Below are 15,630 nucleotides of genomic sequence, written 5' to 3' on the forward strand. Positions count from 1 at the left end.
CGCGCGGCGCGTTTTCGACAATATACACCTACAGAATTACCGCCTACGGTGCCGCCATAGCGGCCGCTCATATATCATATCACCAGGGGTCGGACAAAAAGTGCGGATGACGTAAAAATGACGTAATCTTGCACACAGGATGATGTTTGAGTTTGTATTTAAACTTCCGTGGCACGTATTCGATTGCCACAATATTCGAGTAAAGATGACATTTTAGAGCGTTTTCTTATACCTACATTAGTAAATATAAATTTTAGCTAAATATAATCGTGAAGATGCAATAGCTAAACAATAACGAAGTCAATTTATTGTTCATCTGATTGACAATGTGTCAGTCAAAAACGTACTTACTCATTTCAAGTGGCGATATCGTTCAATAAAGAGGTTGATAAATGATAAGTGATAATTGTTTATGAAAATCAAAAATACTATTTGAAATCATCCTATAAGTGGTTTGACGTCATCCGCACTTTTTGTCCGACCCCTGCATATCACCCTTGCTTTTGACTAATATAGCTCTCGCAATATAGAGGAGAATGACACGAAATAATGAATGGGTTACACACGGATATAGAGTGAGACCACAATAAGTCTGCAACGATTTTGATAGCACACGCAGTGCAAGTGTTATTTTAAACATCAATCTTCTATGAAATTATGACGTATAAATAATAAACACCTCACCACACGCCTACATTGGATTGCATGTTTCCAAGATTGCATTGGAAAAATGCAATCTTTGTATTTCAAAGATTGCATTTTTTTATGATATAGGAGGCAAACGAGCAGACGGATCACCGAATGGTAAGCGATTACCGCCGCCCATGGACACCCGCAACACCGGAAGAGTTGTACGTGCGTTGCTGGCCTTTAAGATGGGAGTACGCATATACTCGAGAGTGACCGCGTGGCGTGGAAGTTATGGGATCGCCACCAAAGCTCAAGACGGCAGTCTTGACTTTTTCTTTGACTCAGTTTACAAAATTTATGAATTTAAATTACGTTGATAGTTTCATATCAAGATGTGTAGTCGTGTGTGTGGCCCCTCTCTATAGTGCGATAGCTATATAAATTTTAACCAAAAGGTACCAATATTCACTAAAAAATACACTACTAGCACAAAGCAAAAAAATATATATATTGAAAAGTGGTACCTTTTGAACAAGTACAGAGAGTATTTGCACATAAGGCGTTCGTCCCTCTCGCATTTACATACTCGCTAGAAAGAGACGCAGTCGACGAAGCGACATCACACGGGTAACATTAGAATAAAATTCCAACCGGAGAGATGAAAGTTGAACCAAAAATACTGTGATTTATGGTGTTGGTAAACAAAAAAATAAAACATTTTTAATACTCTATAACGAAATAGTAATTCAGACAACACAATTTTACGTACAATCTGACTAGATTGGCAACCGAACTCCGCGGATGGAAAATGAGATTGTTAAGACCCTGTATTTTTGCGCCTTGCTAAACTATTTTTGACTAAGTTGTGATTGTGACCTCCTTTTTGATAGAGTTAGATCAAGAAAAGTCTGCAGCGATTTTGATAGCCCACGCAGTGCAAATGTTATTTTAAACTAACTTCTATGAAATTATATCGTATAAATAACACTTTCACTGCGTGGGCTATAAAAATCTCTGCAGACTTTTCTTGGTCTAACTCCATGTATTGTGACCTGTATGTTGATATAAATATTATATTTTTGATTCAACTTTCTAGCCTAGTGCTTATCTGACCGGCATCACAATGGACATCGTAATTACAGTGCTCCAAATTCTTAACTACACAATTTACTTTTTTGTGAACAGTTTTTTAAAGGCGTATAGTCTGGGTCTATAGAAATTGCTAAAGATGTCATTGAATTAGTTAAGTATTTTCACTAAATCTTTATCGTTAACCTTTTGACCGCCAAATACGTCAAATAGGTCGCATTGCCTCGGGCGAGGCACGTCTCCACCGCCCGAAATGATCCGCGCGGCAAATTTCTCGCGAGGCGGCTCGTTCTGTGTGGATCTGCCTGATGTCGCGCGCGGTTATAGCCCAATGTCAACCTTCGTGCATTGGAACAAGGTTCATAATGACGCGCCGCACACGTAGCGTTCAAATAATCCGGTATGCATAATAACTTACATTGTTTTTTTAGGTGAATTTGTGAGGTATGCCTGAAGTGTGCATTTGAGAGTATTTGTAAATTATTGTACAGTCGCCATCAGATATATCGGAGCGGCCGAGGTGCTCAAAAATATCTGAACACGCACCCTAACGCCTTGACAATAGGGGCGTGTTCGGATATTTGTGAGCACCTTGGCTGCTCCGATATATCTGATGGCGACTGTATGTACATCTTCAGCCATTTTCATTTACCCCGACTACCTGACAGTTTAGTCTGTTACTAACATACAATTTTGATTTTTGATATGGATATTTTGTCTTATACTAAGCTCTGTCTCGGCGTTTCAAGGTTACTCGTACAGTCGTACAATATACAGGGTCATTTTTGGACCCTTAGCCATATTGTGCGAGGTGATTCGGTAGGCCATACTGAACAACTTTTTCTATGGGACCAACTCCGAAATCACAAAAATTTTTTTGGCCGTTTCATAGATTTTGGTCGAGTAGATGTCGACGTTTTCTATGGGAAGGCCAAATATTTTTTTGGGCTTTCGGGATTGGTCCCATAGAAAAAGTTGTTCAGTATGACCTACCTAATCACCTCGCACAATATGGCTAACGGTCCAAAAATTACCCTGTGTTACATTTAAAGCCCTATTCGACCGGATTTTCAAATTTAAGTACTGTTGGCTAGATTATGCCTTTAAAGAATTTTGACAATAGATTTAGCAGATACACACGAATCATCAACAACTATATACATTTAAAATGTAGGATGATAAAATGTGATAAGTAAATATGAGGGGCCTAACCTAAAATTCGGCAGTAAGAGAACATGTAAACGGCCCGATCAAATTGGATTCGTACGATTGCAAATTTAAGTAGGATAATACATTAGTTAAATAAAATACCAAACGAGGTAAAACATCACACGACGAACCGCGTTCGCGGTATTTATACACAACTCTATAGACACTGTCTCTCTTGAACTGTAGTGTACAAGAAGAGATAGATAGAAGGACGAGTGGGTTTAGATGTCGAGTCTCAAATCGTGAAATAGGGAATAGGGAAAATTGACCAGCCGAAATTTAGAGCATGCACCCGAGAAAATATCAATAAGCTATGTAAAAAAATATCGTCAACAAAACTATTCAAGTATAAAAATATTTACTAAAATTTGGTCGAAATATACAAATTCAAAGTCGAAAAATAATTGACGCACCTATTTCAACATTTAGTACCTTATTCATTTGTGATAAGGTTCAGAATGTCTACACTTTGTACGACTAATTCAGATCGTATTTTCTCGGGTTAAAATTGGGTAGTATGTATGCGCTCTAGTAGTCATGCTGCCGACGCCTTCATACAATGATGCCTCCATAGTCTAATGACTTAAGAATATAGGCAAACAAATTGCCTCGGGAGGCAACGGTGAGCACGTAGTGCGTGTGTAACTGCAGGTCAAGTCCAGGTCTACGCGTTAAGGTCGATATCGGCAAACAAGCCTCGGGAGGCGACAGTGAGCGCGTAGTGCGCGTGTAACTATTGCAGGTCAAGTCCAGGTCTACGCGTTAAGGTCGATATCGGCAAACAAGCCTCGGCAGGTGATAGTGAGCGCGTGTAACTATTGCAGGTCAAGTCTAGGTCTACGCGTTAAGCTCGATATCGGCAAACAAGCCTCGGGAGGCGACAGTGAGCACGTAGAGCGCGTGTAACTATTGCAGGTCAAGTCCAGGTCTACGCGTTACGGTCGATGTCAGCAAACAAGCCTCGGGAGGCGACAGTGAGCGCGTAGAGCGCGTGTAACTATTGCAGGTCAAGTCCAGGTCTACGCGTTAAGATCGATATCGGCAAACAAGTCTCGGGAGGCGATAGTGAGCCTGTAATGCGCATGTAACTATTGCAGGTCAAATCCAGGTCTACGCGTTAAGGTCTATATCGGCGAACAGATCGCCTCGCGAGGCGACAGTGAGCGCGTAGTGCGCATGTAACTGCTGTAGTAGTTCACGCTCGTCCAGAGGTTCCAGGGCTTCGACGCGGGCGCGCTCTTCTTCGCTTAGCGAGCGCCATACCTGTAATGATGCATTTTGTTAAATCAACAGTAAAGTCTATTGTAGTAACAATTATGATTTGTCTATAACTTTTTGTGACAGTTGTTAATGTTTGAAGTGTCTCAGTTTAGTTCTATGTTTCTTGCGAAATAAAAGTTCTTGTGTTTTTCATGGAGTATTAAATAATTACCCATCCACAAAAGTACAAATATAACATCTATTTTTTTATTCGGTAGACTAAAATGAAATTTCATAATATGAACATAAAATGTCATTTCATACTATGAAAAGTCATTTTAGTCTATCAAATAAAAATAAATACTTTAGTAATAATTATACCGACCAATCATTGTTCATTAGCTACTACACTACAATAAATAATCCTACCTAAATAGTGTTTTTATATTATTTCGGGTTCTAAAATAGCAGTTCCACTTTCACTTTAGTATATCCAGGATATACGAGTAAAAATTGGTTACCCAGTTCGATCTTAAAATATTGTAAACAATAGGAAAAAATATTTATGGAATAAATTATCTGCGCGACCAAGCTGCCAGGTTCCGTATCAATCGTGAACGAATCTTATCACTAGGTCACAAGGTCCACTATTGAGTGTATTAGAGCGTTTTTTTTTTTTGCCATTTTATATATTGTGACCTTTTTTGCCACTTTTGTGATATTTCTAGTTAGGATCGCGAGCCCTTTTTGTTTTCATTCTTATAGGAGAAAAAAATGTCCTATAATTTCCATACATTTTTCCAACTTTCCTTTTTCTTATCGCCATACACAGTGTATGCTGCCCTGCTTATCACAAACGCAATAATCACATTGAAATACTCATGCAATTGTTTATCTTGTTCTCCTTTAGTAAGGCCTTTTTCTGAACGATATCTTTCATGCAAGTACTGCACCCGTGATAATCAGGGCAGTATGGGGAAACGGTAACACAATAGGAAAAAACTCTGGGACACTTTTTTATCCCATTAGGATCTAAAGAGCTCGCGATTCTAAGTAGAAATAACACAAAAGTGGCAAAAAATAAAAGAAACGCTCGTTAGTGGTACAGTCACCACATGGGAATGTTGAGCCACTTGGCAATGGACGCAATTTAGTCGTGTAATATAATGGGTTCGGTATTTTTCGTTAGTAGGCACGATCGCGATATGACCGATGTTACCCGATGATATCTTGGTTGCTTTGTTGCGTCAACATTTCACTATGTCAAAACTAGTTGACGTAATAAAAATTCCTTCGTCTACGAAAAGGATTAGCCAACGGCCATTAAATTTTGAAGTTACTCGTTTGAATCAGACGCTAGATGTCGTTGTTCCTAGCGGAAACTGGATAACGAGAGTTCTTCATGAATTCGTCTAAAACCGTTTAGTAATCTACTAGTATTTTTTTCAAATTGGATGCCATGATTTAACTGACATTAATAGGCGAGATCTTTTTTCAAGTCGAGATATTTATATAAATATCCATGTTATCAGGCAATTTCAGCTGTCATTGATAACGATGGGTCATATACAAGTTATTAGTTTTTAGATATCTCTTTGCTTTAATACGAATAAACAGATTTTGGTCTATTTGTTATGTTTTTTACATTTTAAATAGTAGAGTTAAACGTAAATATTTTTTAAATAATAATAAATATTTTGCAGAGATCTTTACGAGACAGTAATGAGGGTATTAGACAACATTACAAAGAAATGTTTTAAATTCCAATAAAAAGAACACAATAAAATATTCGTAAAATAATGAACTTCTGCTTATTTATAATTATATTTTTCATTCACTTTCCTTTTGACAGCTGTTATCTACATGAGTTTCAGTTTATGAATTATATGGAAATGGCTGCCGTTAAAAGGAAAGTGAACGAAAATTTCTACATAGCAGCTTAGCAGTCAAATAGACGTTTCTAGGACTAAAGCGGATGTTGTAATGTAACCATAGTAACGTCAGCTTCCGGAAAAATCGCTATCAATCATTGGTTAAATATTTTTGTTATTACGTAACCATAGTAACGCCACCTTCCGAAGAAAACACGGGCGGTCATTGGCTAACCGTATTTGGTTTTACGTAACTGTAGCAACGACCGCCCCATTGGTCAGCAGAGTTCGGCCGAAGTCGCGATACGAGACTGGTAAGAGTTCGGACCCCGACTTGGATTATTCGACCAAGTTGCGAACAGTGGTAAGTGGCTCAACATTCCCGTGTGGTGACTGTACGTACGGTGTCCATGTCCCAGCCCTTGTTGCGGCCCCGGCGCGTCCCTGTGCCGCGCGCCCACCTCGCCGCACCCGAGGTTCCGTATCACACGTGAAGGAATCTTATCACCACGTCATAAGGTCCACTATAGAGTGTGTCAGTGGTACGTACTGTGTCCATGTCCCATCCTTTAGCGGCGTCGTAGCCGGCGGCCAGCAGGCGGCCCGCCGCGGCGCCCGGCGCGTCCATGTGCCGCGCGCCCACCTCGCCGCAGCCGCGCGCCACCAGGTTGCGGATCATTACTTCCCCGAACTGCAAATACAAGTCACCGTCAACCGGGGTGAGTAGGGACAAATAGAATGTGTTTTACCTGACAATTTTTTTAAAAATGCCCACACAAATTGTATCATAGAGCTTGTGCACGGATCACGCGAGGTTCGATACCCCGGAGGGGATCACGAAAATATCACAACAGATCTCGTTTTTATAAGGAGACCTAACGTGTAATTTTCTACAGTGAACGAAACTAAGAAAAAATACCTACCACATGAGTAGTAAGTATATGTATATATTTTTAAGATAAATAGTATTATATTTACTATATGTATACAATACTATTTATCTTAAAATTAGGTTGAATTAAAAAATACACGTAAGGTTAGGGGTCATCCATTAATTACGTCACACCAATTTCTAAGTTTTTTGACCCCTCCCCCCCTTGTCACACTTGGTCACATTTGGCAAACCCCTCCCCCCTTAGTGTGACGTCATATTTTTTCTACGAAATCGCCAAATCGAATTAAGTAAGTACCTAAGTATTTTATTTATTTATATGAGCCTAGAGTGTCCCACTGCTGGGCAAAGGCCTCCCTCCTCCCTTTCCACGCATCCCGGTTTTGACCCGTCTCCCACCAGTTCCTATCAAAGGAAGTGCCTGGAAGAGCTATTGGTCCATGAAGGAGCAGATGAAGGGAGATTTCCCTATATCTTTAAAAAGAAGGCTCATGGACATGTGCATTCTTCCCATCCTGACCTACGGAGCTCAGACTTGGTCTTTGACAAAAGCTCAGAAATCCAACCTTAAGGTTTGTCAGCGCGCCATGGAGCGTAGTATTCTCGGCGTGAAGTTGACCGATCGCATCAAAAATACTGTATTACGCTCCAAAACTCAAATAGCCGACGTAGCTGAAACAGCCGCCAAGCTGAAGTGGGACTGGGCGGGACACGTTTGCCGTATGCCGGATGACTTGTGGGCAAAAACAGCAACCAATTGGGTTCCACATCAAACCCGGGGTCGCGGCAAACCTCGACGGCGTTGGCGAGATGACCTTGACGCCTTTGACCTAAGTATTATTAATATTTTATCAAAATATTTTTGACGATATAAATATTAGTAATTTTATAACCCAAAACTGCTTAGGAAAGAAAATTAAACGATTAAAAACTATTTTCGTTTTAAAAACTTGTTATTTAAATGTACAGCGAACTAAATAATTTAAATAAATTTTCGGTTACTGATGAAGTTAAAGTGACGTCACAAAGTTTGTGTCTCCCCCCTCCCCCATGTCACAATATGTCACATTTTCTTGACCCCCTCCCTCCCCCTAAACGTGTGACGTAATTAATGGATGACCCCTTATGTGGGGGAGGGGGGTAACCAAAGACCTCACCAAATATCACCAAGGGGGAGGAGGTTAAAATAGCCGAAAACACCTCGCGTGTAATAACAACACCTCATCTGTAGCCGCGAGCATCATCAGTTGACGTCTTTGGCGGTTATTATCATCACCAGCCTACTCTCGTCCACTGCTGGACATAGGCCTCTCCTATTGCACTCCATTAAGCACGATTTGCGGCAACTCTGATCCAGCACTTGCCAGCCGCCTTGCGAAAGTCATCGCTCCATCTAGTCTGAGGGGCGTAGGACGCTACGTTTGCCGATGCGCGGTCTCCAATCGAGAACTCGTCTACCCCAACGGTTAACGGTTCTACAGCTAATATGACCAGCCCACTGCCACTTCGGCTAGCTAAACCGGCTAATTGCTATGACGGTCAAAGAGATAAAATTTCTTAAACATTATTCTTGATAACTTGCCTTGTCATCGAGGTTACACTGTTCATACACCACGAGCACCTGCTTTGGGAACTGCTGCGCCAGAAGTCGGAGTAATCTGTAGACAAGAATAAGTCAGATCAGAAGCGGTAACATGGTCACCTGTCATGCCATTCGTCACGTTCGCACTTACATATTTGTTAGAAAGTGACGGACTTGGAGACACATGATAAAGAGCCGTCTTAGCCATACAGGACCACTTTAAGGTTAGTGTAACTTATGGCAAACAACAGTGGTCACGCATCGATAATATTTGTAGGGAATCCGGAGAAACTGGTAGGAAATGAGTTCTTTTGACACTTCACCCCATAACCCGGTATTACGTCTTTTTGCCAAAAAAATTCTCAAATGTCTGATTTTGCCAATTTTTTTTCAAATTCTCAACACAATATATTATATTTGGTAGGATAATTGTAAGAATCGTGTCGGCAATATGAGCATACGTTGCGTTGGCGTTACGATACCTGTTAGCTGCGTCCTCCCTGAGATACACCAGCACGCATTCAGCTAGCACTAGTGTCGGCGCGTCAGGTCGCGCGCCGGCGGCGGTGAGGGCGCGCAGCACGCCGGGCTCGTCGCGCAGGTCCACGCCGCACAGGTGGTAGCCATCGGCATGCAAGTCGGCGCCGCCGGCGCGGATGGCTACTTCGCCGTCTATGGAAGATATAAATATTAGGTCCTTACATATGAAATTGGCGTTTCATATGGCAGAAATGAAAACGATTTTTTTTTATGAAACTATTTTTTTATTTAGTCAAAGTATGTACCATGGCTATCTATGCACTTTTGCCATCTCGAAGGTAGTTCATTGATTCCTTTACTAAAAAAAGTGTGTGAGCGAGAATCAATAAAATCTTTGAAGGCCGTTTGGACAGCCTCGTGAGAATTGAATTTTTTTCCTTGCATGAAGTTGTCCAAATTCCGAAAAAAATGGTAATCAGTTGGAGCAAGGTCCGGGGAGTATGGTGGGTGTCGAAGACATTCCAGTCGCAGCTCCCTTAGTTTTGCGGCCGTCAAACGTGCCGTATGTGGTCGAGCATTGTCCTGAAGCAGCAGTGGGCTAGATCGATTGACCAGTCTGGGTTGTTTAATGGCTAGCTTTTCCATCATCGTTTGCAATTGTTGACAATACACATCAGCCGTGATTGTTTGCCCAGATCTTAAGAAACTGTAATGGATGACACCGGCACTAGTCCACCAGACACTTACCAGTACCTTTTTCTGAGTCAACTTTCGTTTCGGGCAGAATTTGGCTGGTTCACCTGGGTTCAGCCATTGTGAAGAACGTTTCCGGTTATCGTACAGGATCCATTTTTCATCACAAGTAACGATACGATTCAAAATGCCTTCATTATTGTGCCGGTTGAGAAGTGAAACGCAACACTCGACGCGTGTTTCTTTGTTTGCGTCGCTCAATTCATGCGGTACCCATTTTTCAAGTTTTTTCACTTTTCCAATTTGTTTCAAGTGAATCAAAATGGTTTTATCACTCACACCGAAGCCTGCCGCTAACTCTGACGTGGTTTGCGATGGATCTGCTTCCACAATTGCTTTTAATTCTTCGTTATCAACTTCTGTCTCCGGCCGTCCACGGGGCTTGTTCTGTAGGTCAAAATTTCCAGAACGGAAACGTTGGAACCAATAACGTACCGTATTTTCTTTTGCAGTAGCTTCCCCATACGCATTGTTAATCCTACGAGCCGTTTCTGCAGCACTAGTGCCGAGGTGAAACTCATATTCGTAAATATAGCGATATTTTAAGTTCTCCATATTGTGAACAGAACGATGTGAAAGAAAAACAAATGACGCGATAACAAATAAATTTCGTAATTCGAACACAGAAATACATGGTCTTAAATTTGAAATAAATTTGAATTTGGAATTCCTAGCCGAACGCCACATATTTTGAACCAAAGTTGCCAGTTCGCCAAACGCCAATTTCATATGTAAGGACCTAATATAAACATTGTTGGTGGCAAACATTGTTGGTTGCAAACATTGTTGGTTAGTGGTAAGGTTACACATAAAAAACTACATTAACACTATTGAATAAATATGTGGTCTCCAAAAAACTTTTAACAAAAACCGGGCAAGTGCGAGTCGGACTCGCGCACGAAGAGTTCCGTACCATAATGCAAAAAAAAAAAAACAAAAAAAAGCAAAAAAAACGGTCACCCATCCAAGTACTGACCCCTCCCGACTCCCGACGTTGCTTAACTTTGGTCAAAAATCACGTTTGTTGTATGGGAGCCCCATTTAAATCTTTATTTTATTCTGTTTTTAGTATTTGTTGTTATAGCGGCAACAGAAATACATCATCTGTGAAAATTTCAACTGTCTAGCTATCACGGTTCGTGAGATACAGCCTGGTGACAGACGGACGGACGGACGGACGGACGGACGGACAGCGAAGTCTTAGTAATAGGGTCCCGTTTTACCCTTTGGGTACGGAACCCTAAAAAAGAACCAACTGTACAAAACAAAATGCCATTATCAAATGATAGAAAACAAATTCTAAATCAGCCTAACCATCTTTCACATTTAAAACTTTCACTTTGTACTTCTTTTTCTTAAGGAAAAAATGCTTCTTCTTCTTCCTCGCGTTATCCCGGCATTTCGCCACGGCTCATGAGCCTGGGGTCCGCTTGACAACTAATCCCATGATTTGACGTAGGCACTTGCTTTTACGAAAGCGACTGAAATCTGACCTTCCAACCCAGAGGGTAAACTAGGCCTTATTGGGATTAGTCCGGTTTCCTCACGATGTTTTCCTTCACCGGAAAGCGACTGGTAAATATCAAATGATATTTCGTACGTAAGTTCCGAAAAACTCATTGGTACGAGCCGGGGTTTGAACCCGCGACCTCCAGATTGCAAGTCGCGCGCTCTCACCGCTAGGCCACCAGTGCTTCTGTGCTAGGCCACCAGTGCTTCTGTTCTTAAGGAAAAAATGCTATTTAACAAAAATTCCCATCTCAAAAGCCGGCAACGCATTTACAACCTCTCTGGTGTTGCAGGCGTGGTGGTAATTGGCTAACATCAGGCATATCATTTTATTTATTTATTTATTTAAGCCTTTATTTTTCCTTAAATAGTTTTTCGTAGTAAAGGTTTCTAATATTTTGTTGTAATTTTTACTATATTAAAGACCCCTGTCGGGTATAGGCCTCCTCCATATCTTTCCACCTTTCTCTGTCTTTAGCCTTGATTAGCCAATTTTCTCCGGCTGTGGCTATGATGTCCCTGGACCATCTTGTTATGGGTCTTCCCGCCTTCCTTTTGCCAGGGGGTCCTGGCCACTTTGTGACTTTGTTGGTCCATCTGTCATCTGTCAATCTTACTATGTGGCCGGCCCATCTCCATTACTGTTTCTGCGCAAACTCGAGTGCATCTATGATGTTTGTTTTGGATTGGATGTTCTTGCTGTTAACCTTGTCCTTTAGTTTTATGCTGAGAATGCTCCTTTCCATTGCTCTCTGGCATGTTCTTATCTTTAATTTGTTCTTGTTTGTGTGCACCCAAGTTTGAGAACCGTATGTAAGGCATGGTAAGATGCATGTGTCCATTACTGTTTTCTTATGTTTGAGACTGTAGTTTCCTTTTAAAAGCTCTTTAAAGCTCCAATACTTCCTCCAGCTGATATGGATATCATTAAAAAAAAGAAATACTTCACCTACCTTCATTAGTGATTTTCTCAAGCAGCTGCTTATTCCGCTTTATAATCTGGCACTTCTTGGCGGTGACCGTGGGAAAGTCCAGCTCGATGAAGTTACCAACTGCCTGTGTGACGTCACGGAGTCTCCAGAATAGTGTGTCGAAGCCACAGCCAAGGTTCAGCACTTGGCACTTGCTGTCACATCGCTGTAAGTAACAGATACATGTAAATATTATGTGCAGTTAAATTATGTAAGATGAGAAGAGTGGCCCAAGACAAACCTCAATGGAAAGAGCTAGAGGAGGCCTTTGCCAAGTGCAACACTGAGCTTAGAGACATACTCTAACTCAGAACAAAAGGGCTAAATAGATAGATAGATAGAAATTATGTAGAAAAATGGGGTTGGCAACCGTTAAAGGTTTGCATAGATGGCGCCATCATAGCTTTCCCCTGTCTCAAGTTTTTTTCTATGAGATTTGGCTTAAAGGGCTGGCATCCAGGGCATAAAATTCCATATAAAAAAAAACAGAATTTACACAATTCTAGGGATTGACAGGGCAAGCTATGCTAGCACCATCTGTAAAATACTTTGGGAACAAATTACTTTTTATGGACCAGAACTTCAGTCATATCTGGAAAATCAAGCAAATTCTCAGTGAAAAGAATCTAACTTTTTTCTGTCAATTAAGTGTTAAGTAGTTATCATGTTTATTTGAAAATTTTAGGAAATGCTGTTATAGCAAACATTATGTTTTATGGAATGTATTCTAACTATGTATGGTTGGATAATACAAATGACATTGAGTAGAGAAAGAGAAGGGAAGCCTTTGCCAAGAAGCGAGATGCTAAATTATGTTGTTATAAATACAAGCAACCCAACCATGCTTTTCCGTTCAAAGCATCGAATATATCTGTGTCTGTCCTTGCATCCTTGCCAAGATTGCACAAAGGTGTAATTAGGACAATATGAAGTCATCAAAGTATCAAAAATGAGGAACAAAGTCAAAAATTAAGAACATAATAAACAACTCATTTAAATAATATTAATAAAATTATAATAAAATGATATCCATTTCCTATTTGGAAAGTAACAGCAACACTAATTATCTGTTAATGAAGTACAATTATTAAATACATGTTCATGACATATCAAAGGCCATTCTTATTAGCAAGGCACTGACAATTTACAGAATATTACATTATACACATACATAGATAAGGATAAGTATGTCTGATAAGAATCCAAAACATGTCTTGCTTTTCAAGGGAACATATACATCATATGTAAGCTAAGCAGGAGCTGTACTTGAGCAGCATTACCTCAAGAAACTGATGGATGAACATCTCTACAGCGCGCACCCGTGCATAGTATCCACGGTGGATCTCCGGCGCCCTGCGCTCGGCGCGAGGGCGCGAGAACAGGCGCACATAAGGGTCGCTCCAGTACCCCAGCTCTACAGCACCCCGCTTGCACTCCGTCGCGTCCGAATTCGTCGCCGCCACCGCCTCGTCTTCCTCAGACCACGACACCAGCTTATTCATGGCGCTACCATCCCCCGCCGCATCCCAGCGCGCCAGCTCGGCGCTCTACAGCTGCCGGCACCCGCCGACTTGGACGGCTAGTCTTCTTGCGCTGTAAGGAAGCCTCAAAAGCTTCGGCAGAGCGTTTTCAAAGTGAGTAAATTAGCGAAACAATCTGACAGCTAAATCACCAGAATGACAGAACACCCTTTCCACAGATAGGGTAAAAGGCTGCGTGCTGCTTTGTCTGATTTAGAAATGCTGATAATTACTGTGATGTTGGCCAATCTGAAAAGAGGATAAGATTTGTCCCATTTAATATTCTTCTACTTCATTTTTTAAAATATGTTATCACTTTGTGTGTCTCTTTCTAACAAATTGTTAGAAATAGAGACAAATCTAGATTACAAGATACAAGACCAAGGCCTGTTCACTTCCTAAGAAAGTTATGTCCCCAAATAATTGCGCATGTGTGCGCCTGAAGCTTCTATGTGTGCGTTGGCCTCCGAGAAAAAGTTGCGAGTAATAAAAATAAAAACATTTTTCTACAGCAACATTGCTCCCAACTCTGATTTAAATTATCACGAATTGTATATATTATTAATCATAAAACGGGACTTAAAACGCTTAAAACTTAATTATACGCGATTAAGTTTTAAAATTGAATATTTGCTTCCAACTGTCTTTATCAATGTCCATAAAATATATGGAGGGTAGGTACGTTTACCCACCATAATACAAAAATATATTTGTCAATGACTTTGTCCAACTGCTGTGGTTAAAGTTCATAACGAAAATTTTATTTATTAAATCTTTAAATAATAAATACAATGTAGCGGTATTACCACTTAAGACTGTAAGTCTGTACCTACATGGATTACAGCAATGCACATAGAAAATGTGCTAAATGTGGGGCAACGGCTGTTGAAGCAGCCAGAGTGTAATTTACAGCTTTAGTGGGTTCAAAAGGAACCGAGTCATAACGCATCTGGAAAGCGTATTAATTAACCGTGAAGAAATGTAGAAATACAAGTTGGAAATCTGTGTAAAATGCCGTGTGTAAAGTGTAGTGTATCTGTGTGTAAAGTGTAATAGGTAGGCATGCCTAATGTTATTTGTATTATACTGAAAACTTTGTGAATGCGCTTTATTAATGTCTATTTTTTTATTAAGTTGCCAGTTGCCAGTTTTCAGTGTATATTTCTATATGTAAAACATTTTTAAATAATAATTAATACAATGTTATAAACACAAACATGCCTTTTATTTAAATCAATTGATAATACCACAAACAAGGGTTTATTTGCATCTTTCATATATTTCGTGATATGAAGACAACAAATATGTTTATCAACAGAATTACTACATGTATACCTACCAATACCCGCCAGGCTAAACCGGTTGTCAACTTTAGTGTTTGGTACACAACGAAGGCGCTATTAGTATAAACGTATAAACGTTTGGGGACATTTTTTTGTATGGAGTTAGCGTTCTTCTCCTAGTGAGTATTATATTCTTTGTACAAGACACAGTCAAATGTGGAATCGACCATTTATATCGACTTTTTTCAGTCTTTTTATTTCTACTTACAAAGTTGGCTTGCAATGCAACAAAAAATTGTAATTGCTTCAAGTTCAAAGAATATAATACTCACTAGGAGAAGAACGGTAACTCCATACAAAAAAATGTCCCCAACCGTTTATACGTTTATACTACTGGCGCCCTCGATGTGTACCAATGGAACTAAAGTTGACAACCGGTTTAGCCTGGCGGGTATTGGTATTATAGGTACCTATATAGTAATTATGTTGATAAACATATTTGTTATCTTCATATCACGAAATATATGAAAGATGCAAATATTACCCCTTGTTTGTGGTATTATCTATTGATTTAAATAAAAGGCATATTTATGTTTATAACATTGTATTATGTTTTACATATAGAAATATACACTGAAAAT

At 40.1% G+C, this 15,630-nt stretch overlaps 1 protein-coding gene across 1 annotated transcript; it reads right to left on the bottom strand.

Moving 5' to 3' along the window:
* Positions 1-3,739: 3,739 nt before the first annotated feature.
* LOC134679870 (leucine carboxyl methyltransferase 1) lies at positions 3,740-13,870 on the bottom strand. The gene is made up of 6 exons (XM_063538783.1): positions 13,467-13,870; positions 12,169-12,352; positions 8,956-9,145; positions 8,474-8,549; positions 6,550-6,690; positions 3,740-4,191 (listed from the first exon to the last, which is right to left on the bottom strand). Exons 1-6 carry the CDS (start codon positions 13,686-13,688, stop codon positions 4,039-4,041), a joined length of 966 nt encoding a protein of 321 aa, XP_063394853.1. The 5' UTR covers positions 13,689-13,870; the 3' UTR covers positions 3,740-4,038.
* Positions 13,871-15,630: the final 1,760 nt, after the last annotated feature.

The sequence above is a fragment of the Cydia fagiglandana genome, chromosome 3 (assembly GCF_963556715.1).
Source record: "Cydia fagiglandana chromosome 3, ilCydFagi1.1, whole genome shotgun sequence".
Classification (NCBI taxonomy): Eukaryota; Metazoa; Arthropoda; class Insecta; order Lepidoptera; family Tortricidae; genus Cydia; species Cydia fagiglandana.